Source organism: Euprymna scolopes, chromosome 9 (assembly GCF_053919585.1).
Source record: "Euprymna scolopes isolate OS-2025 chromosome 9, ASM5391958v1, whole genome shotgun sequence".
NCBI classification, from domain to species: Eukaryota; Metazoa; Mollusca; class Cephalopoda; order Sepiida; family Sepiolidae; genus Euprymna; species Euprymna scolopes.
Window position 1 is genome coordinate 83,468,025 of NC_136490.1, and position 24,674 is coordinate 83,492,698.

Genomic DNA, 24,674 nt, shown 5'->3' on the forward strand with positions numbered 1-24,674 from the left:
TCCTTTTGAACAGCTTGGCCCGATTATCATTGGGGTCGATTTGTGGGATGCTTGGGTGGGAAGATTGAAGAGTATGTATGATCTTGGCTAGGGTCTCGTCCTTTTGTTGCTCGGTGCAATGTCCAGGTGGTTGCAAATTTTTTCAGCAGGGATGGTGGCGTTGGCGTGGTAGGCGAAGAATGCATCACTGATACATCTCTGTGTGGGCGTCCTGCGGTGTGTGTGTTTTGGGGACGATTTGTAGGCTGTTGATGTCACCAATGCACCATGACAGGATATAAATGCGTAGGTTGGAGTCATTTAGCGTGAACGTTTTTTCTGCCGGGTTGGGGTTGCTCAGAGCCTTGGTCTTTTTCTGTCCGCAAACTCTGCTGAGCATATTAGCCCATATATTGGACTCACCCTCCATGTACTCTAGGACAAATTTATAACACAATATCTCCTCCTGCCATATTCGTATTTTTGCATTGTTGAATTCTCGTTGATCCAGGTATGTGAGTGATCTGTGGTCTGTGAAAACGATGAAGGGGCAGTTGCGTAGGAAATAGTCAAATTCAGTATCGCCCACTTCACGGTGTACGCTTTATGTTCCGTTGTGGACCAATTCTGTTCCTTGGGGCTCAATGTATGAGATGCGACTGCGATGATGTTCTTCTTCCCATTGTCGTTCACTTGCATTAGAATTGCACCACACGCAACTTTGCTGGCATCTGTAGTCAGATGTGAATGGCTTGGAGAAGTCGGGAAATGAGATGACTGGTGGAGAGGACAACCGGTCCTTGATTTTTCTAAAGGCTCTGTCAGCATTTTCTGTTCAGTGGAATGGCCTTTTGGCCTTGTTGAGTTCGTGTATGGGGGCCATGAACTTCGAGAACATGCTCGACTTGATTTGTTTGTGTAGGCATGTCTTGAGGAATTGTCTGATCCATACGAGATGGCCAATGACACTTTGGAGTTCTTTTCTTGTAGTTGGGGGCTTCATTTCTCTAATGGCCTGAACGTATCCGGGGTGAGCTTTGAACCCCTCACTGGTTATCATACGACTAAGAAATTTGGTCTTGGGTGTGAGGAATGAACATTTCTCTGGGTTCAGCTTCAGTCCAAATTTTCGGAGGACGGCAAACAGCAGTTCGAGCGCGAGGATGTAGTCGTCGAATGTCCTGGCGTGTACCAAGTTGTCATCAATATAGGACGAGATGTCGCATGACGAGACTATACCTGAGGCTAATGGTACACAATGAGAAAAGATTTGTCCAGCTGAGGTAAGGCCAAATGCCAGGCATGTGTATTGGTAGCAGTGGTCTTTCCATGTGAACGCTATTTTGTGCCTGTCCTGCTGCATAGGTCAAGGGAGGCAAAGTATCTGTTGCCGATTTTGTTAAATAGGTGATCGATCCTGGGTATTGGGTAGGGGTCCAGGTTGACTAGCACCTTGTTTAGTGTCCTCTTGAATTTAGCTACAATGCAAATTGATCCATTTTTCTTGTGTACAGCAAATACTGGTCTGTTGAAGCCCTTAGGGGTCGCTGCAGGTTTCTATGATTGATATCGGAGTCAACCTCCGCTTCCAATTGACTGCTGTTTTTGACTGCATGACTGGCCGTTGGTCGGTATTCGGACAGGTCGGATGAATGTGCCCTTGTCATTCTTTTTGTTCTGGATCAGTAGGTTAGCAGTGGCATCTAATTCATCATGGTTGGGATGGTCTGGTAGCGAAAGACCTGTGTTGACTTTTGTTAGCTTTTCCTCTAGGGTGTGGGGTTCAGGATGTGGCCCGATGGTTGACTGAGCCTGCATGATCCCAAGGTGGGTGTTGTAGGCAGGGTTGTGGATTGGTAACGGTGTTTGTATAATGGTGGCTGTTTGTGTTGGACCACCTGGGCGGGTGTGTGACTGAATTCCACCGTTGCATTTTTGTTGTTAATTACATATGAGCTAAGCGTATCATAGCCTAGCACGTTCTGGCCAATTAGGATTGGTGCCGTCTGGGCTGTTACTAGCGTGTTTACGCCTCTGAATGTAGAAGAGTTCTGGTCAACAATTGCTATGTTGCAGGTGAGTTCTCCAAGGACAGTGATATTGCCGCTGATACCTTCTATTTGGGTGTTTGAATGGGTTCTTGGCCCCGTCTGGTATCTGGGATATTGGTATGATGCAGGTTGAGCATTCAGAGTCCAACATCGCGACGTTGGAAAAACTTGTGTCACCGACGGTGAAGATGGAGTGGACTATAGGGGAGCAATGGGTGTATCCTTGGAGGTTGTATATGTGATGACTGCTATTGGGTTGGGTCGGCCAAGGCATCACATCTCAACCGAAGCAAAAATCCCGGTCCTCTTCTTCCGGTATGCTGTCATTTGTTGTTATGACAAGGGCTTGTGCTTGTAGGCGGGGCGAGTGTTGATATCTGCAGTTGCGTCTTAAGCAGGGGAGCCCTTTGAGGTATCTCTGGCACACGAGGAAACTTTTTGGTTGTTGACGAGCCTCTCGATGCTGTTGCTGGTGTAGGTCGATCTGTTTGCTAGTGCTCGTACAGTTCGGGTGAGGGTTTCTGTTGAGTTGGGTGTTTTCATTCGTTGGGTTTCTCTGACTCGAGTGGTGTTTTTGAGAGAGAAACGCGGTGACTTGGAGAGCAGCAGAGTTGGATTTTACACCACGATCTGAACCTCAGATGCTATGCCCGTTGTGTTGTAGCTGCTGTCCATGGTTTTGACAAGGTGGGAGTAAATGTTAGAGTCCCATGCTTTGATCTTTTCGCTCATATAAGCATTGCGCCTATGATCGAAATAAGCCTGTCGACGGATAGCTTGGAATTCTTGTCTTTCTAAAATTTTCTCTTGATGTGCACGGCTGCTTCTCTGTCAGTCTTTCATCTTCTCGCCATTCTAGGTCCAAGGCTCGGCTTACGTGCTGAAAAGTGGTCATCTGGTTGCCGTGGGTTGCCAGGAGATACTCCTTTAGGAGGGTGAAGGTGGCTTTATCTTGCTCAGGGTCGAGCATCTGTTGGAATACACCTTGGTCCAATAAGTCTTTCGTGGATTAACGAATTCGTCTTCCAAGCTGGGGTAAGATGGTAATTCTGGTGCGACATGAATCATATTTTGTTTAGTAATAAACTGACTCACGTTGTTTCCCGAGCGGAAGGTTTTTTGTTGTCTCATGGCATCTCAAATTATTTGTTGACGCATGAGTAGTCTGTAATCGCCGTTAACCTAAACAGTTGTGGTTGTTGTCGCAGCTGATTTCAAGGCAGTTATCATGGCATCTATGTCGAGTCGAATTTCTCGAAGCGCGTTTTCAGAAGGCTGTATGGGTCCAGTCATTAAGTTGAAAAAAAGCTGTTTTTGTTCCTTAATTAGCGTGAACAGTTCGGATCGTGTAAAAGCAGTGTAGTTGTCCATGTTTCTCTTGCTAAACACTCTGACACCAATTTGTTATATACAAAACTGAGCATATGGAAAGCAAGAAATTGACAAAAGTTCCAACATTTATTTAAAGTTTTAAACGATCGTGAAACGAAACTGTTAGCGTGTCAGGATAGTTTTGGCAATGCCGGCTACTGGCTGATGACGGTACGAAGTTCACAGTATGGCTCACATTAGCTGTGGCGATGGTGGTGGCTACTGGTTGCTGATTGAGCGAAGTTCACAGTATGGCTCACATTAGCTGTGGCGATGGCGGTGCCTACTGGTTGCTGACTGAGCGAAGTTCACAGCCCGGCTCACATTGGCCTAACTGCCGTTTGTCGAGCAGGTTGACGCTTTTATATTCACGACGCAGACGTAGTTGTGGGCAACAAGAGTTTTAATCATAGGCTTGAGTTTTGCTTTTTAAATGTGTTTTTTGTGCTTTAATGTGTTGTAGGGAATCATCTGTTTGTTGTATGCATGTGTTATATCGATTTAAAGCTAATAAAATTGTGAATGTAATCTAGTTGGTGTTGTATTGTTGAAGTGTTGTGCAGGCTATTCTATTGATGTGTGTACATGAAAAAATGGGATTTGAAGTTGTCGTGTGTATTTAGTGAGTTCATTTGCATTGTATTGACAAACGACTTTGTCTTAGTGTCACCATTATTGTCACTGCTCCTGCTTATTGTTTATTCATGTAAATATGGAGGGATATGCGATAAAACATAAGTAAACAAGAAAGGAAAATGAAGGTATAAAAACTATATATTATGCATGTAGATTTATTCATTTATTTAACAGGGTACACATTTATTTAGGGGTGTTGAGTAAGTGGGGACTCTTTATTCCATGGCATTTCGAAGCCTTATGCTTCTCATCAGTAGAGTGAAGAACGTACTAGGTAACATGATAGGGATGCGATATCATTAGGAGAGAAGTAGATTATTAAGGCTGTTTGATGGGGCTACAAGTAGTTGCTGTGATATAGGAGGAGTGTAGTTTGCATTATATAATGGCTTTATGTATATAGCATATTTGTCACAGTAGGTTTAATGCATGTGGACAGCATATGTGCTTAAATGCATCTAAGACCAAGCTCCTATCATTACATCATAAACGCTCTGATCCCCATCTGGAATCGATTGAAATGAATGGCTCTCGTCTAGGGGAGGCCCCATGATTTGATAAGCTTCTGGGTTTGACCTTTACTCCTGATATGAAATAAACACCTGACTAGCTGAAACCACTATCAATAATTTTCCCCACTTTTTATCCATGCCTAAATCAAAACGTAGATTCCATGAACAAAGCTTGCCTGTCCCCCCCCCCCGAATTCAACTTGGATGTCTTCAAGTCCAACACAAACAAATTCCTGATGAACCGCCCCCTTAAGTAATAACACCTTATCAAATCCCCAATACTAACTATTACTACGATACTATCCCACTGATTAGTGTACACACAATAACCCTTATCCCCGAATGGCTCCTGGGCCTTGATAAGTAGTGACCCCCTGTAAAAAAAAAAAAAATTCAGGGGAGATATGAGGTAGTTTGGTTGAAAGAAGTTGCTCAGTTAAATCTATGTATATATGTGTTGTAGGTGTGGAGGGGATTTGCATTAAATAGGGGGGGTATGCTATGTTTGTCTATTTTTAGATGGGATGTCTTAGATAATAACAGTGCTTAAACAAAATGTAGGTTATTATGAATGGTAATGGGAGGATGAATGTGAGTGGTTGAATTCTAGGGAGTGCATAGTACTAGGGTGTTAATAGTGTAAGCTAATCATAAACCGAAAGGGAGTATGGGAGGTGGCAATGCAAAAGGGGTATGAGGTAGATGGGTGTAGACATATAAGAATTATGGCGTAATGATAGATAATATTATATAATAATAATAGTTATTAGGAATGCATACTGTTATGGACTGGTATAAAGCTGAGTTGGGGTGGATGTCCCCTAGTAAGAATCTTATGACTCTAGGTCAGCGCTTCACCCTACGTTGTCTATAACACAATATTAAAAATATAAAAATAAAATAATGACAAATAAAGTGTCGTCCACAATTTGTGACCTATTTGACACATTGTCTGAGGTTCTCATTAACACATTTTGTTCCGAACAATTCAAACTCAAAGCAAGAATGACACAACGCTAAAATCTTAAAACACAAATTTTATTCAGCATCCTCAAATTTAATATCACACCGCAATAGGTTGGGGTGAGGTCGGATGATAAAAAAAACATCATAAAAGAAAGAAAAGAAAACAAGGTGACAAAAAAAAAATAATATAAGAGAAAATGTATATACCATTTCCATTATGGTATGACAGTTCGGCCAAGGACAAGGAGCGGGGATATCGGGATTGGGAAATCATAATAGTCACTTAACTTTTTCCAATTGAACTTTCGTGTTTCATAATGTCTCCGCAAAGTTCATAGATGGGGACACCCATCGACATGACGATATTTTTGTTCATTGCAACCCTCTTCTTATTCATCTTTAATATCTTTGCCATGAACTTTCCATGATGTCCGTTCTCGACCGAAAGAATTCAACTCCTGTTTATTTCAGGGAAATCTGTTTACACTGCGCTTTGGGCATTCCTGAACATCACCGGCTCATAGCGAATTTTTGGTATTTTTTTTTTATTTATTATTCGCTCAAGCATAAACAAAACGACCGGTCCATTTGACAACGTTTACTGCTCTCCCCAGTCTCTTTTTCTTTTCTGTCTTTTTTTTTCTTGCCTCTCAAATTTATTTATACGAACGCTATCGTTTTTCACCGTTAAAAAAAACTGCTTTATTTATTCATCCGCGTCGATTTCACTTTTTCTTTCCCTTTTCATCAGCTTCGCTGATAGTGGGCTCTCTCGCGCATTACATTTTCAGAGGGAGTGAGGGAGGGGTGTGTGTGTACGCCTCGAATGCTAATGCGTTTTTTTGTTTGTTAATATTTATTTATTTATTTATTGAATTTAAATTCACGCTCGCCGAAGACAAGGGGGGGGGTGCATCCTTTCATATTTATATTTGAATTTAAATTCACCGTTCGCCGTAGGCGTTCTCTAAAAGATAAAAAAAAAACTATTTCTTATTCCATTATGATTATTTCCTAATTTATCAACCGATATCAACCAGCCTCTCTACCAATATAACAATACTTATTTAATATAGCAGAATGAAAAATAAAGTTGAAAACACATTTTAAACCGTTAACTTCACACCCCCACCCCTTGCCTTAAAGAAAGTTCCCTCCCACTAGATGTGTTCCTGCTTATTGAACTTTCATTTTATTTTATATCTTTTTATATATTTTTAATTCTTTCATTTATTTTCACTTCTTCCCTTCTGTAACTTGACTCCTCACACCCCTATATCTCTGCCTTGTTTATACCCATTTTTATCATAGTTTAATTTTTATTTTTTCCATCCACATTTTCCTATATTTTATTTTTCACTCTTCTATATTAGATAAGTACGCATCCCTAATAACTATTATATTATCTATTGTTACTTTCCTGCCCACCAGCGATTCTGTATGTTACAGAGCTCTTTCTGACATCTGGCCTTTAGCTGACAGAAATTGGTTTTGAGTTGTTGTAATGATGAGTGTGCTTTGTACTCAATCTTTGCTTTCTGTTTGTCTTCGATTAAATCTGTTTTGGTGACATTTTCTAATATATTCAAATGTTTCTATGCCAGTCTTCCTTATAGTTTCATGGAGTGAAAACCGTTCATCAATTGATTGGATTTGGCAATGTGCTTTGCACTGTTTCTGCATATGTTCTAGCCACGATTGGTCTTTCAATTTTTGTGTGTTAAGTTTCTTTGCCATAGGGTGTTGTATTACAAAGATGTCTTCGAACTGACATATTAAGCTTTGTTATTAATAAGCGATGGTCAGTCCAACAATCGTTTGCTTCTGGCATGGATCGTGTAATTAGGACATCTTTGTGGTCTCTCAAGTGGGCTATGAAGTAGTCTAATGTGTGCCAGAGCTTAGACCAGCGGTGCCTCCAGGTGGTGTTTTATCTTGTAGGGAAAGGAGTATAGCAGTAATATAGAGATATTTTTGTTTCTAGAGCACCTCTTTTTTTATATATAAATCTCTTTTTCATTATTCCTCTCCCTTTCTCTTTTTCTCTCTCTCCTTTCCCCTCTTCCCTTTTCTCTCTCTCTCTCTCTCTCTCTCTCTCTCTCTCTCAATTAGTTGATTGCTAGGTCAGGGAACAGATTCAATTCTAGTTCCTATTTTATGTTGACACAGGTGCAAAAACGTTGGAATATTTTTTGTAACAAATTTTTTTACTTATATGTGACACATCACTTTGCTCAATATCTTTTGAATCTTGTGAATCTTTTGAATCTTGTGAATCTTTTGAATCTTGTGAATCTTTTGAATCTTGTGAGTCTTTTGAATCTTGTGAGTCTTTTGAATCTTGTGAATCTTTAGAATCTTGTGAATACTAACAAAACGTTGGCAAGCTTCCTTACTTTTATCATCCAATTGCAACTGTCTGTCACTAATATCTAAAAAATCTTTTGTAAATTTAGTTGATGTAAGGATGCTGAACAGTTCAGCTCATATATTGTTTTTGCAAAAGGACAAATGCGGCCAAAGAAATGATGATGATAATACATACTTTCAATGCATCTGCTTTTAGGCACAATAGGAAAAATTTCAACCAGATTTAAAAAAAAAAAATGTTCTATTTGAAAACTCAAATATACAGAATCAATAACTTTTTTGCAGGGAAAAAGATTTCCTCAACGAAAGAAGAGAGGTAAGTAATTTTTTTTATATCTGAAATCTTAGAATATGTAAGCATTTATTATATGTTCATATTTTTATATCTTCAGTTCTGATCTTGAATAATAAATAAGAATATTAAACTTTAGCAGGTCATCATCTTTGTTTTCTTTTCTGCTTTCTGTACTTGAACATCATGAATTCAAGATTCATAATTTTGTTCATTTACTCCAGAATGACTTATGAAAAGTAAGACTGATTTCTTAGTTTCAACAATAAATTTTGTCGTGTCATTAGCTTGTCAAAGTATTAATCATCTATATAGAATTAATGCTACAAACTACAAATTTCTCTAGGATGAGGATAAATTGTCTTCATTTTCTTATCAATCATCAAGTAGCTTTAAGTATTGATAATTATTTTTGTCAAATTTTCTTTTCTAGTGTCCGGTTCATCATTAATTATAATTAATTGGCACAGACATTTTTACGCAAATTATATTGCTTTTTTTAAAAATTCTAATTTGCCTTAGATACAAGATTATATATACAGAGTTATTAAAAGAAAAACTGCATATCAACACTTGTGCTTACCTAGATTGTAATATCTATGATTTGCTGAACATTTATTTTGAGCGAGTTTTTAAAAAAACTAATAAACAAATGTGGGAAACAAATAAATGAAATGGCAGAAAGCTGAACTGACCTTCAGCCAACGTTCATTTCTGCACCTGCTAGCAAGTCAACCTTTTGATTAAAATCGCTAAATTTGAACGCTTTTCACTTTCTATGAAGCATAGCAGTAAGATGTCACGTTTTCTTTTACTTTCTTTTCTGCCTTCGGGTTCGTAACTGTCACTTTTTTTTTCTTTTATACCTCCAAACACTCTGGCAACGCCAAGTACCCCCACTAGTATATAATAAAAACAAAATGCTTTTCCACTTAAATTATAGTCTGAATCTGAGAATTCACTGTCACTTTGTATTTACTTGAACACTGACTTCTGCTTTTAACACATCGGCTCAAATATTGAACTCTGCATACTCCAGTATGAATTTGTAACAAGATATTTCTTAGTGTCAACACTGGATTTTTGCATTGTTAAGAACTTGTTGCTCTAGATATGTTAGTGATCTATGGTCTGTGAAAACAACAAATGGATAACTTTGTAAAATTAGTCAAACTTCAGAATATCTTATTTTATCACAAAAGCTTTGCATTCTGTTGTAGACCAATGTTTCTCCATGGAATTAAAAGTGTGTGATGCAATAGGTATTATTCTTCCTCTTTCTATTTACTCATGAATTTAAAATTGTCCAACATACTACGTTGATGGCATCAGTTGTTAAAGTGAACGATTTCTCACAATCAAAAAATTGAAATGATTGGAGGAGATGATAGCCATTTTTGATCTTTGTAAGTCTATTGTTGATCTGTTCTCTCCAAATTGATTGTGTTTTTTTGTTGTTTTTTTTTTAATGTAACTACGTTTCAAGGAATTGGTGTATCCAAACCAATCTATTAATGAGACTTTGCAGTCTGGTGGTTTCATTTCTAAAATATTTCCTTGTCAATAAATCTCTGGGAACGTCCAGCTATGCCACTCACACATAAGATAATTCATATTCTTCACCAAATAGGGATATACATTTGTTGTTCATGCTTTGATCTTTTTTACTCATTAGCATTGCCCCATGAATAAGAAAAATGCACCCAACAACATAGTCTTTTCTGAATTTTTTTTTTTTTTTGTGTTTTTGAAAAATCAGTCATTTTCTCACCCATTATTATTATTATTATTATTATACTAGCTGTACCCTGCCACGCGTTGCAGTGGCTCAATTTGGTGTAATGGAAAAATTTAATAAAAAGAGAAAATGCATATTTCTTATATTCTTAGTACAGCAATCCACTCCAAAAAGTGAAAAAGAAGGCGAAAATGAAAAAAAAAATGGTACACTTGCAGAATTTGATCTGGATCCTCAGCAGTTTCTGTCAATCATTCATGGCTTGGACTCGACCAACAATCAGTGGATGAAGCCGAACGTAGCAAAAATGTTGAAACGCTAAATGTTTTTTTGTTGTTGTTGTTGTTTTCTGTATAAAAAAATGTGAGTTAGTAATTAATATTTGGGTGATGGGGGGGGGGGGGGGGGTTACTATACACAGATTCAAAAAAGTTGTCCAAAAACAAATAAATGAAAGCAAAGGTAAGGTAAGTTACGTTTCTACCTAACTGGATAATTGTTTAGTGTTTTTATGTAATGTAAAATGTTTAATCGGCTCGAAAAACAGAAATCGTTGCGGACTCTGTTAAATACGTTAAGTTTGGGAAAGTAAGTTGAAAGCTAAAAACTATACAAAACAGTGTCTGAAACCCACCGAATATATGTTACCATGACATAGGCTGGCATAATCGGTGGGTTTCTGACAGTATTTTGTATAGTTTTTTAGTTTTAACTCACTTTCTCTAACTTAAAGTAATCAACAGTGTCCGCCACCATTTGTAGCTTTCAAATACACCGATAAACACTGTTTTTCAAGCCGACTAAGTGTTACATTAAATGAAAAGGGTTTATATTACTAAACACAGATACAAAGAAGTTGTCATAAAATAAATATATAACAAATAAATATTATCAAAGGCGAGAAAAGTAAATGTTCTACCTAACTGGATAAGATTTTAATGTTTTTATGTAATGTATAATCGGTTCAAAAACATTCAATGTTTATCGGTATATCTGAAAAATACAAATGGCGGCAGGCTGTATCGAAGACGTTAAGTTTGTTTTTTTGTTTTTTTTTAATCATTTTTTTTTTAATTAAAGTTTGGGGAAATTTTGGGAAAAAGAGTTTAAACTAAAAAACTATACAAAATACTGTTAGGAACTCGCTCAATATATGTTACCATGACGTAGGCTGGCATATAATCGGTGGTTTTAAACTTTTGCTCGATACAGGTGACGATTTTTAAGAGTCCCTTTTAGTGATTACCTGCTATAATCTGCTCCAAAAAATCCGGTATTATTTTACTTTAAGGCTCGTTTCACGTTTGTATGTAACGAAATATTTTATTGTAGATTTCGGTGTGCTAAAAACGAATCTGCAAACCGTTTCCGTAGCAAAAAGAAAGTTTTCATGATATTCATGAAATTACTTTTTCGAAAAGTGGGTGATCACTTTTCAATGTAAATTTAACTTAGAATAAGCACCCACTTTCTGGCCACCTGAGAGAGGGGCATTTTTCTGTGTGTTTCTTGGCTAAAAAGTTTTTTGTTTGATTTCTTTTGCATGGTAATAACCCCTAAACTCTGGGACTATCTTCCATTTCACAGCCGTAGCCTTCGTTTACGCTATGAGCATAAACGAAAGCTGTTTAGCCAATAAACATGGGAAAAAATCCTCCCTCTCTCAGGTGGCTAGAAAGTGGGTGCTTATTTTAAGTTAAATTTACATGGAAAAGTGTTTGCCCACTTTTCGAAAAAGTAATTTCTTCATATCATAAAAACTATTTTTTTGCGACGGAAACGGTTTACGGATTCGTTTTTAGCACACAAAAATCTACAAAAAAATGTTTGAATGTGAGATGCACGGCCCTTAATGGAAAATTTTATCAAAAATCCGGGGGAAAATAGTTTTCAATAAAAACAGCAAATGAATTCGATAGAAAAAAAAGGGATGCTATTTTTTTTTTTCTGTGTGTTTCTTCGCTAAAAAGTTTTTTGTTTGATTTCTTTTGCATGGTAATAACCCCTGAACTCTGGGACTATTTTCCATTTCACAGACAGTAGCCTTTGTTTATGCTACGCGTGAGCATAAACAAAAACTGTTAAATATGCATTCGCGTACCAAACTGCCTTGCCAAATATCTTTAAACCAATAAACACGAAAACAAATGCCCCTTCCTCAGGTGGCCAGAAAGTGGGTGCTCATTTTAAGTTAAATTTACATGGAAAAGTGATCACCAACTTTTCGAAAAAAATTTCTTCATATCATGAAAACTATTTTGGTACTCCTTGGGCGTTGAGTTCCATGGCGACCCACAGAATTATTTAATGGTCGTTCTTTTAGTTCCTCCCCCCCTAGTCAAGGCATGCGCACGTAACATTTTTTATTTATTTACTTACGTGGCGGAGTTATACAACCATCACCTCCATGCGAATCTCTATACTGATAGGTTTTTTGAAATTTTTTCACTGGATTATTATTGGTTGAACACTAACCAGATTATGAAAAAAAATCGAAAAAAAAAAAATCATTTCAACATTTGAAAGGGGTACTCACTTTTTAGTTACCATGTTCTGGTAAATCAGTCACCCATTTTTTTTTTTCTAAATACGGAAGTGTCTTCGGGAGATATAAAATGGTCGCATGTTGACGAAGCAATGTATTGGGTGGCATACGGGATGGAAAATTATTGGAAAATTTTTAGATTAGGTCCACCTCCTCAATTTTCTTTTAAATGACGACTTGTAATAGTTTTCGACTATGCTGAATACGAAAATTGCATTGAAATTTTGCAGAAATAAGTAGTTATCAAGATATAAAAAGTTGTATTAGGCATTGTAATCTTTGGTGGCCATCTTTTTTATGCGCATGCATTTGTTTATGGCATGTGTGCGCGTAAAAAGATGGCCGCCAAAGAATACCATGCATAATACAACTTTTTATTCAGCATACTCACAAACCTATAAATGTCGTCATTTAAAGGAAAATTGTGGAGGTGGACCTAATCTAAAAAAATACCAAATTATTAAACATTTCTCCAGCATGAAATTTGTAATACTTTAAAAAAATTGAAAAAAAAAAACAAAAAAAACCTCACCTTTCATAAAAACAGATAAATTATTGTAAAGAAACACCAACAAACTCACCTTTCATAAAAACAAATTATTTAAAAAAAAAACAAACAAAAAAAACACCCACAAACTGACTTTTAACTAAATAAGTAAAAAAAAAAAAAATTCCAAAAACTTGAAACTTTATTTTCATAAAAACAATAAAAAAAGTCATGTTCAATCTATTTTTTTTCTTTGAGAAACAAATATATTTCTGACTTACAAATGCAGTAGAGACTCATATTATTTTTACTTTCTATGGTTTTGATATACCGCGTTTTTATTGGTTACATTATTTATCAGAACGTTGTAACTAAAAAGTGAGCACCACTTTCAAATGTCGAAATAATGATTTCTTTTTTTAATTTTTTTTTAATAATCTGTTTAATTAGTGTCCAATCAATAATAATCCAGTGAAAAAAAATTCCAAAAACCTATAAGTATATGTTGTGTCTTTGGGCCGGGCGTTTTTTGCGAGAGGGACACAGTCGGTCGTCACCGGGGAGAGGCCTGAGTATCGTGTGAATAACTTTTCTGTGCAAGCCTTTTTCTTGAATATTATTTTTTTATTTATTTATCGCCTTGTCAGCCCGTCTATTTCGGGTAAACATTGTGCTTTAAGCGACAAATAAATATTTATATAGATTTATTTTCATACGGACACTTCCCTCCCCACTTTTCGTGATCTGCGAGATCTCGTGGGGATTTCCGGTTTGAAGGGCTAAGTGAGCCCTTTTTTAATGTGACTTCAGACGCATCGCACGCGTTTTTCCTCGCTCCGATCAATCGCCCCCCCCATACAGCACGAGGTACGTTGGACTCCGTCATTCCTTTTAAAGAACATTACACTTTTGCCCTATTTGCCGGACAATATTTTTAGTCACTCATTTTATTTATTTGTTTATTTTATTTTACGTGTTTTTCTTTATTTCCATTTCTTTTTTTGTTTTGGTCCATGCTGAACCAAGTTGTAATTTCTTTAGTCTATTTAAAGTTGTTCCTTTGCTTGCACAGATTTGTTTCACGTGGTTAAGCGTTGTTTAACCAAGCTATTTTTTAAATACGAAATCTTTCACTGTGTTGTTAGGTGAAAGCACGGAATAGTTACGATATTCTCTTTTCTCCACGTCGTAAATAACTTCCAAAATAATGCCGTCGTTATCTCGGCACGGTTCAATGGCGTATAGTGCCTTATATGTATATATGTTTATTTACTACTTTATTTTTGTTTATCTAAATTTTAATTCCCTTATTTTTTTTTGTTTTGTTTCAGATTTTTTTTACCTAGTTAATAAAACATATTCAGCGTAATACGTTGTTATGTCGATTTAATTTGAGTTGAAACTGCCTGCCTGACGCACGATTTCTTCAGTCTGACGGCCGATGTATCAACGCTGATGCTGAAGCAAAATTTCTAAGAATGAATGCCGAGGAGCAGAACAGTAAAAAAAATCTCTGGTTCCTGTATTGAGTGGGTTATCGGACACGGAGCAGCAGAATTCTCAACCACGTGGCTACATGAGTGTAGCAACAGACCTTCTACATTATACGGATTATAAACTCTCTCCACGTTGCCGACCTTGGACAATATGTCTGCCTCTCCTTCCTACCACACGCGGTCGGAAGTTTCGCACTCAACCAAGTCGTCCACTTCAACACGTGCTAATACCAAGGCTCATCTTGCCCTCATCGACAGTGAGGCAGACCTGGAAGAGGAGCTCGAAATGCTGCGCATTAGGGCGAAAGAAGTGGCAATAAAAACTAAACTAAAAAAAATAAAGGCCCGGAAAGACGCGGCTCTCACAGCCACCGGCTCCAACAGAGACAAGGATTCGGTTGTCTCCTCTCGCAGCCACAAAACCGGCTCGAGGCTCGACCCAACCCCCCTAGACGCCGTGCAGCGCACCGCCGACTATATCATCAGCCAGAACTCCCTGAAGCAGTCGGAGAAACCAGTTCCCTCTCCTCTCGGGCAACACTATCAGCCTCCTCCCTCTAATCAAACTTCGGACCTGTTACTATACATGGCTCGTCGGGAAGTACTCTCCTCAAATCTAAGGAAATTCTCAGACCAACCGAAAGACTACAAGGCCTGGAAGTACTCCTTCCTTAATGCCATCTCAGGACTGAAAATCTCCCCACGGGAGGAGATAGACATGTTGGTCAAGTGGCTCGGTAGACACTCCTCGGACCAAGCCGACAGACTCAGGACAGCACACTTTAACCAACCAGAACGAGGACTATCGGAGATATGGAGGAGGCTGGATAGGTACTACGGAGCTGTCGAAGTCATCGAAAGCTCCATTTTCAAAAGACTTGAAGCATTCCCTAAAATCACGAGAGACTACACAAAGCTCGGAGATTTAAGTGATCTGCTCGCCGAGGTTGAAGCTCTCAAGGAAGGCGGAGATTTACCCGGCCTTTCTGCTTTAGACTCTGCCCATGGCATCTGGCCAATAGTTGACAAGCTTCCGCCCTCTATAGGAGACAAGTGGGCATCGTATGGTGCGAAATACAAACGACAGCACCAAGTGTCGTTTCCCCCATTCTCCGCCTTTACCGCGTTCATAAGACAGCAAGCGGAAGACCGAACGGATCCTAGCTTCTACCGGACGAGAGACGTCCAACCCTTTCAAAGGCCAGAGAAAGTGAACCAAGTCTCGGTTCATAGGATCGAAGTAAACACAAAGGACTGCAACCGCCTTTGCCCCATCCACCAGACACCTCATCCTCTTCGAAACTGCTGGGCCTTTAGGAAGAAACCCTTGGCCGAAAGAAAAGACATCCTCAGACGAAATGGGATCTGTTTCAGATGTTGTTCCACCACAAAGCATGCGGCTAAGGAATGCGACGCCATCGTTGAGTGCTCAGAGTGTGGCAGTGACAACCACGCAACTGCCATCCATCCACATTCGACACCTCAACGAACCGACACCAAACCCTTGCCGTTGCACGGCGGGGAGAGGGAAAATGTATCGACAAACTGTTCACAGATCTGCGGAGACGCACTGAACGGGCGGTCCTGCTCAAAGATCTGCCTCGTGAACATATGTCTAAGGGGTCAAGAGAAATCACTCAAAGCGTATGCTGTGATTGACGAGCACAGCAACAAATCCCTGGCTCGCTCCGAACTCTTCGACTATTTCAATGACCAAAGCCCCACTTCAACCTACACCCTAAGGACCTGCGCCGGAACCACGGAAGCATCAGGCAGGAGAGCCCTAGGTTACAGTGTGAAATCGCTCGACGGAAAGGCCACCTACACCCTGCCAACTCTGATCGAGTGTAACGACATTCCGGACAACCGATCAGAGATACCAACACATGAAGTGTTTCGAAATCTCCCTCACTTAGCGGCCATCGCAAACAAGGTACCTGCACTGGATCCGGAGGCACCCATCTTACTACTCCTGGGGCGAGATGTGATTGAGGCTCACAAGGTGCGAAAGACTATTAACGGCCCACCTGGTGTTCCCCACGCACAAAAACTGGACCTGGGATGGATTGTGGTAGGCGATATCTGCCCCGGTAGAACGAGAAACAGAAAGGTGAGCGTTTTCTTCACTAACACTCTCTGTAGAAGCTCCCCTTCTACCTTTGAACCATGCCCTAACTTAATCCACGTTAAGGAAACATACGGTCCTCTAGCTGTGGTACAACAGCCCGGACATCAAAGGTTGGGTCACTCAGTATTCCAACTCACGAAGGAAGATGAAACTCTAGCACCCTCTGTCGAGGATCTCAGATTCCTAGAGATCATGGACCAAGATTTAAAAAGGGACACCGACAACAGTTGGGTAGCCCCACTACCTTTCAAACCCTTCAGACAACGGCTCCCAAACAACAGAAACCAGGCTATCAACAGGCTTCTGTCCCTTTCTCGACAGTTCGACAAAAAACCGCAGTTGAGAAACGATTTTATTCTCTTTATGGATAAGTTGCTAAAAAATAAGCATGCTGTGGTTGCCCCTCCCCTAGCCACTGAAGAGGAAAGATGGTATCTTCCCATGTTTGGAATATACCACCCCAAGAAGCCCGGAAAGATCAGAGTGGTGTTTGACTCCAGCGTGCAGTACAATGGGGTATCGCTCAACGATACTTTATTGACTGGGCCTGATCTTATCAATCCACTAGTAGGCGTCCTGATGCGTTTTCGAAAAGACTTAGTCGCGGTTATGGCGGACATAGAGCAAATGTTCTACTGTTTCCGGGTGAAGGAAGAGCACAGGAACTTCCTGCGATTCCTTTGGTTCAAAGACAACGACACTACCAAAGCTGTCGCAGAATACCAGATGAACGTCCATGTGTTCGGAAACAGGCCTTCACCAGCAGTGGCGACATACTGTCTTCGGCAGTCAGTGCAACAAGGACACCCTGACTCCGACCAGGCTGTTAGAGAATTCGTGGAACGAGACTTTTATGTAGACGATGGCTTAAAGTCCGTTCCCACCGTCGAAGACGCAATTTCCCTACTGAAGAAAACTAAATCTGTCTTAGCTGAATCTAACCTAAGACTGCACAAAATTGCGTCCAACAAGAGTGCCGTCATGGCAGCATTCCTTCCTGAAGACCATGCCACTGAAAGCAAGGACCTTGACCTGGAGGACGAAGCAGCACCAATGCAGCGCAGCCTCGGGCTTAATTGGGATTCAAAAGGCGACCACTTCTTTTTCACGGTGGATGACCCCAATAAACCCTATACGCGGAGAGGCGTTCTGTCGACCATCAACAGCCTCTACGACCCACTTGGATTTGTGGCCCCAGTCACGGTTCAAGGCAAGTTTATTTTGAGGACCCTGACCATGGACAACAACAACGATTGGGATGCTCCACTACCACCACAAAGGCATCAGGTATGGACTGCGTGGAGAGACTCCCTGAAGGACTTGCACAACCTACGGATACCCAGGTCTTATGCCACTATGTCCCCTTCGACCGCGATAGGTAGAGAGCTTTGCATTTTTTCAGACGCTTCCACCAAGGCCATTGCAGCTGTTGCTTATTTAAGGCTGACCTTTAGAAATGGAAGCTGTGAAACTGCCTTCGTCATGGGAAAAACCAAGTTAGCCCCCCAGCCCGAAGCTTCCATACCAAGATTAGAACTATGCGCAGCCGTGCTAGCTGTGGAACTAGCGGACCTTGTACACCAGGAGCTGGACATGGAAGTTGACACCACCTTCTACACGGATAGCAAAGTGGTCCTTGGCTACATCCACAATGAGGTGAGACGCTTTTACGTCTATGTTGCCAATCGGGTCCAGAGGATACGCCGCACGTCCAAACCCCAACAGTGGCACTATGTGCCCACCGACCAAAACCCAGCAGACTGTGGAACTAGGTCGGTTCCTGCTATCCGACTTCACGATGCACCATGGCTAAATGGGCCAGCATTTTTATCTCGAACCTCGACGCCTGATGATGGTAACCAGACTTATCACCTAATCGACCCCGATCAAGACACTGAGATCCGTCAAGTGGTGTCGACATTCACCACCCACACCCCTTCTTCTTGTCTGAACTCTGACCGCTTTGAGAGGTTTTCATCGTGGATTGCCGTTACGCGAGCTGTAGCCCATTTAATACATATTGCACGAACATTCAACAAGAGAAATACGATCAACAAAGCCTGCAACGGATGGCATTGCTGCAGAACACTTACAGTGGAGGTGCTTAACCAAGCAAAAAACATTGTGGTCAAAGCAGCACAAAGATACGATTATGCCACAGAGATTAACTGTCTCGAGGAGTCGAAAAAACTGCTCTCGGACAGCACAATCAAGACTCTAGATCCATTCATAGATGAACAGGGTCTCCTCCGAGTTGGAGGGCGCACGCGAAGAGCAGGACTTTCCCAGGAAGAGATGCATCCCATCATCATCTCCGGAAAACATCACGTGGCTACACTGCTAGTGCGACATCACCATCAGAGTATCCATCACCAGGGACGTCATTTGACAGAAGGTGCGGTTCGGGCAGCTGGCTTCTGGATCGTCGGTGGCAAGAGATGCGTCAGTAGAGTAATTCATTTCTGTGTCAGATGCAAGCGGCTCCGGGGATCTGTGCAAGTTCAGAAACTATCCAACCTACCAGAGGATCGCATGGATTTCAGTCCTCCCTTCACCAACGTGGGCATGGATGTGTTTGGACCTTGGCCAGTTACCTCTAGACGAACCAGGGGAGGTTTGGCTCACTCCAAACGATGGGCCACCATTTTCACATGCATGACCACCAGGGCAGTTCATATAGAGGTATTGGAGTCTCTCGACACCTCGAGCTTCATTAATGCTCTGCGCAGATTCCTCGCCATCAGAGGTCCAGTCAGACTTCTCCGCTCGGATCAAGGCACCAATTTCGTGGGAGCTAAAAAAGAATTGAGAATAACATCCAATCTAGATTACGACGCAGTTAAAAACCATCTAGCAAGTTCAGGCTGCACTTGGCTGTTTAACCCTGCTCATGCACCCCATATGGGTGGAGCATGGGAAAGGATGATTGGTATAACAAAAAGAATCCTCGACGCTATGCTGGCGCAACACAACAGCACTCGGCTGACCAATGAGGTGCTCACCACCTTTCTGGCAGAAGCAGCAGCCATTATCAACTCTAGACCGCTTGTGCCGGTTTCTACCGACCCAGAGGACCCAGCACTGCTAACCCCAGCAACTCTACTCACACAGAAAGTTGGATCGCTCTCAGCACCACCTGGCGAATTTAATTCTAAAGATGCCTCTAGGAGGCAGTGGAGACACGTTCAACACCTAGCCCAAACCTTCTGGAAGAGATGGAAAACCCAGTATCTCCCTCTGCTACAGACCCGCCGGAAATGGAGGGAAAGCACCCCGAATCTGTTCCCTGGAAATGTGGTGCTTCTCAAAGACAAAGAATGTAAGAGGAATGAGTGGCCACTAGGGTTGGTAACTAAGGTCATTCCCAGCAAAGACGGAAAGGTTCGCCAGGTGGAGCTAAAGGTCCGAAAGGGTGGCTGTATCAGACATTTTGTTAGGCCCATCACAGAGACTATCCTTTTAGTGCCTGCTTCAGAACCCGTCGCATAACATGTTCCCTTACACTTGAGATACAATTTCATAAATGACATTGGACGGGGAGTGTTGTGTCTTTGGGCCGGGCGTTTTTTGCGAGAGGGACACAGTCGGTCGTCACCGGGGAGAGGCCTGAGTATCGTGTGAATAACTTTTCTGTGCAAGCCTTTTTCTTGAATATTATTTTTTTATTTATTTATCGCCTTGTCAGCCCGTCTATTTCGGGTAAACATTGTGCTTTAAGCGACAAATAAATATTTATATAGATTTATTTTCATACGGACACTTCCCTCCCCACTTTTCGTGATCTGCGAGATCTCGTGGGGATTTCCGGTTTGAAGGGCTAAGTGAGCCCTTTTTTAATGTGACTTCAGACGCATCGCACGCGTTTTTCCTCGCTCCGATCAATCGCCCCCCCCCATACAGCACGAGGTACGTTGGACTCCGTCATTCCTTTTAAAGAACATTACACTTTTGCCCTATTTGCCGGACAATATTTTTAGTCACTCATTTTATTTATTTGTTTATTTTATTTTACGTGTTTTTCTTTATTTCCATTTCTTTTTTTGTTTTGGTCCATGCTGAACCAAGTTGTAATTTCTTTAGTCTATTTAAAGTTGTTCCTTTGCTTGCACAGATTTGTTTCACGTGGTTAAGCGTTGTTTAACCAAGCTATTTTTTAAATACGAAATCTTTCACTGTGTTGTTAGGTGAAAGCACGGAATAGTTACGATATTCTCTTTTCTCCACGTCGTAAATAACTTCCAAAATAATGCCGTCGTTATCTCGGCACGGTTCAATGGCGTATAGTGCCTTATATGTATATATGTTTATTTACTACTTTATTTTTGTTTATCTAAATTTTAATTCCCTTATTTTTTTTTGTTTTGTTTCAGATTTTTTTTACCTAGTTAATAAAACATATTCAGCGTAATACGTTGTTATGTCGATTTAATTTGAGTTGAAACTGCCTGCCTGACGCACGATTTCTTCAGTCTGACGGCCGATGTATCAACGCTGATGCTGAAGCAAAATTTCTAAGAATGAATGCCGAGGAGCAGAACAGTATAGAAATTACGCATGGGAGTGATGGTTGTATAACTATGCCACTTACGTTGCCTTTCGCACTTTTACAAACATTATTTACGTTGATTCTTTTCATAAATAATTTTAAAAAAAGTAACTAAACCATTTATTGATAATTTGTCATGTGTACAAACATTTATTTATTTATTTACGTAGGCTTAACTCTTTTCATGAATAAGAAAAATTTTAGTCTTTAAGAATAATAAAAGGAAAAAGTTACTAAACATTTATAAAAGGAAAAAATAATATCTCACATACTTACTTCTTTTCATGAAGGCCAGAGGAATAGTTGGCGAAAAGTCGTGAAACAGCAACTAATAAAGATGAGAATAATAGTCCGCAATAAATAAAAATGGTTCTAATGCAGAGTGATCCGCGCTATTTTTTAAATCGTATTTCCACGTTTAATTAAAGTTTTACAATATGTTTTTTTTATTCAATTGTAAGGTTAATTAATCTGGTACAGAATAGGTACAAAACACCCTCCCCCTCCATGTTAAGAATGGCTTTTTAAATAATAATGTTATTATTTCAGCACGGATCACTCTCTGCATGAGTATCATAAAAATTAATACAAATAATACTTATCTCAATAAGTGAAAGGCTCATTTCTACCGGAAATAAAATGGTGAACAATCTCGCAGTTACAAAAAATATTTTTATTTTATTTAATATTTTTATAATTCACAATGTTAAATTATTTTAATAACATGCAAACATTCCTTGACTTAATAAATTTAGCTTTGATTGATGGCTAGATAGAAAGTTCTCATTGGATGTGAATGATATATGCTTTATTTTAATTTGTAATGAAATGATGGACGACAAAGGATTTTATGTTTTTCACAGCAAACAACTTTGAGTCTAATCATTAACTTATAATTGCCATTGTTATTAATCTCAGCAGTAATAATCCTTTTTGACATAGTTTACGAGGTAGTTAACAAATATTTACTGTTTTTCTTTACCTTGAATGATAGTTTTATCTCTCATCTTGAATTAAAATGCAGTAAATTTCTACTGTTTGATAAGCTTGAACAATTTCCTCCATATGAGACCCAAGTAATCTATTGTACTTTGTCTGGGTCAAATTCCTGATAATTTTTGATAAGCGTATGGTGGTGAAGAAATCTACTTGGAGTCTGGTATAAAGTTCAATTGATTTTATTGAATTAATTAGAATGATCATATAAGAAACATTTCAGAATACAAAATGTGAAAGACTGAAAGAAAAAAAAAATGATCGGAATCAAAAGATTTTAGTATACAAATAGAGGATACACTTAAGATTCGAAGATCCTTTATCACCATGATTTAATGTTATGTGACGATTTTTTCATTCAATAAAATCTGAATCAAGGCAATGCAAGAATATTAATTACCGAGAAAGTTTAAACTATTAGAAAAAATGTGTTGGAAATAATAAAAAAAGAGTCTCTTATTTAGAAAATAACAAAATATAAATCAGCATAGCTGCATAATAAACATCTGTATGTACAGGATTCATGCTTAAACTAATCATTATGAATTTTGGAATACAGCTGCTAAGTGCAAGAAGTCCAAATATGGCTATATCTAATTTAATATAGTTTTATACTAAGGAAGTAAAAACTCATTGTAAGGATCCAAATTGATTTTTTGTGAAATTTGAACAATATGTATTCAACATCAATTAAAAAATCTTCCTCAAAATTTTAGTTTCTTTATAATATTTTTATGGAGAAAAATGTGAGCACAACCTCCCATCTTAAAATCCAAATATTTGAGATTTGCATTGAATTTGATCCTAGAAGCTAGATTTTCTGAATTTCATTTTTTTTGTTGTTGTTTAATTTTCAAAATTAGAATAAAAATTCATGACAAAATTCAATATCATAGTGTTCTAATCTTCATAAAGGGACGCAAAATTGGTAGAAAAATGTCCTGTTCAGGGAATTAATAAAACCCAACCTAGGGCGAGTATTCTTATGTAAAAATCATGCATAAAATTTGACAAGGCTTCGTGGCTCAGTGGTAAAATACCAGACTGCAGATTGTGTAGTCATGAGTTTAAACCTTAAAAAAAAATTTAGTCAGGCTGACGATGACTGATAGATAGAAGCATGAAAAATATGCAAATATTTAAAAAAAAAAAAAAGAATAAAAATTTTAAAAAGTAAAAGGTCAGCTGCATTGATATGCAAAACAAAAGGGCAGATAACTAACTCATTGCTAAAAGAGTGAAATTAAATACAAAAAGAAATGTTTCAAACCTGTTAATATCGTTAAAACCATACATATATACAGGGTGACCCCAAAAAACAGGCCGCAACTCTAATTAGGCCCTGTTTCTTAGTGTTTTGTCCAAACGAAATTTAACACAGTGTATTCTTTGTCCCAGCTCCCACTGGGGTCTTGGTGTACTCTGTAGTAGACTGGTGGTATAGAAGGAAATGTGTGTTCATCTCACGTTCGGGTGTCACCAATTTTTAGTGGACTGGTGTATAGAAGGAAATGCGTGTTCATCTCACGTCACCAATTTGTTGCGGACTGGTGGATATATTATATATATCCCCCAGTCATACAAAATAGGAAAAATGAATTGAATTGAGAAAGGAACGAACAACGCGTTAAATTGAAATAAACAAACTAGAATTTATTTAATGAAGAAACAAATGAAAGAAAAGGGTACAGCACATGTTTAGTTTGGCGTGCGTCTCTTGCTGTTAACTGGTGAGAAGGAAAGTCTATTATTGTAGAGAGAGAGAGAGTGAGAAAGTCAATCCAGTTTGGCGCGCGTCTCTCACTGTTAGCTGGTGAGAGGGAAAGTCTATTGTTGTATAGAGAGAGAGAGAGAGAAAGTCAATCCTGGCCATGGAGATAGAAAGTGTGTAAGGTGTACGTACTGTCTGTTGGCTCTTGCCCCACACATAGTAGCAGGTGACGCGCGCCCCATAAGGGAGCTGTTGGTCTGTCGACCGCTCAACTCAGGAGCTGAATCGAAAAAAGGAAGGAAACAGCTCAGGTCTCTTGCTTTTGTAGTTGTTTCCGGTGGTCTTTTGCGCATGTGTGGATTTCCTTTAAAGGGAAGTGACGTTGTCCATGTGTGCGTACATGTGTGCGTACATGTGTGTATGTTAGCATGTGTGTGTATGCACGTGAATGTGAGTGTGTGAACGTGAATATATGTACGTGTGCACATATGTTTGTGCATTGTGTATGACAAGAAAAGTGGCTTAAGATGTGAATGCGTGTTTTGTGTGAGACTAGAAAGGGCTCGCACGACTCACGGTCGTTGATTCTGCCCTGACCTGTAAAATAAGGGCAATCGGTGAATAAATAATGGAGATATCACGTTTTTTTGGGGTCACCCTGTATATGTGTGTGTGTGTGTGTGTGTGCGTATTTATAAATATATGTAGCATTACAAGCATATGCTGTATTTTTGTGGACATCGGCAATATTACATACCTTCAACAAGTGATGTCGTTTTTATTTGTCAGTCAATTTTTAAAAGAATCATATTGATAAGAAGAGAATAAAATAAGCATTCCAATCATGTTA

At 39.4% G+C, this 24,674-nt stretch overlaps 1 protein-coding gene across 2 annotated transcripts in view; it reads left to right on the plus strand.

Moving 5' to 3' along the window:
• Positions 1–24,674, plus strand: part of LOC145284737 (protein furry-like) — an 881,988-nt gene that overhangs the window by 135,249 nt on the left and 722,065 nt on the right. For both annotated transcript variants that reach the window (XM_080133679.1, XM_080133680.1), the window contains exon 5: positions 8,171–8,201. In XM_080133679.1, the coding sequence (XP_079989805.1) occupies positions 8,171–8,201 (31 nt within the window). The remainder of the gene's footprint in view (positions 1–8,170; positions 8,202–24,674) is intronic.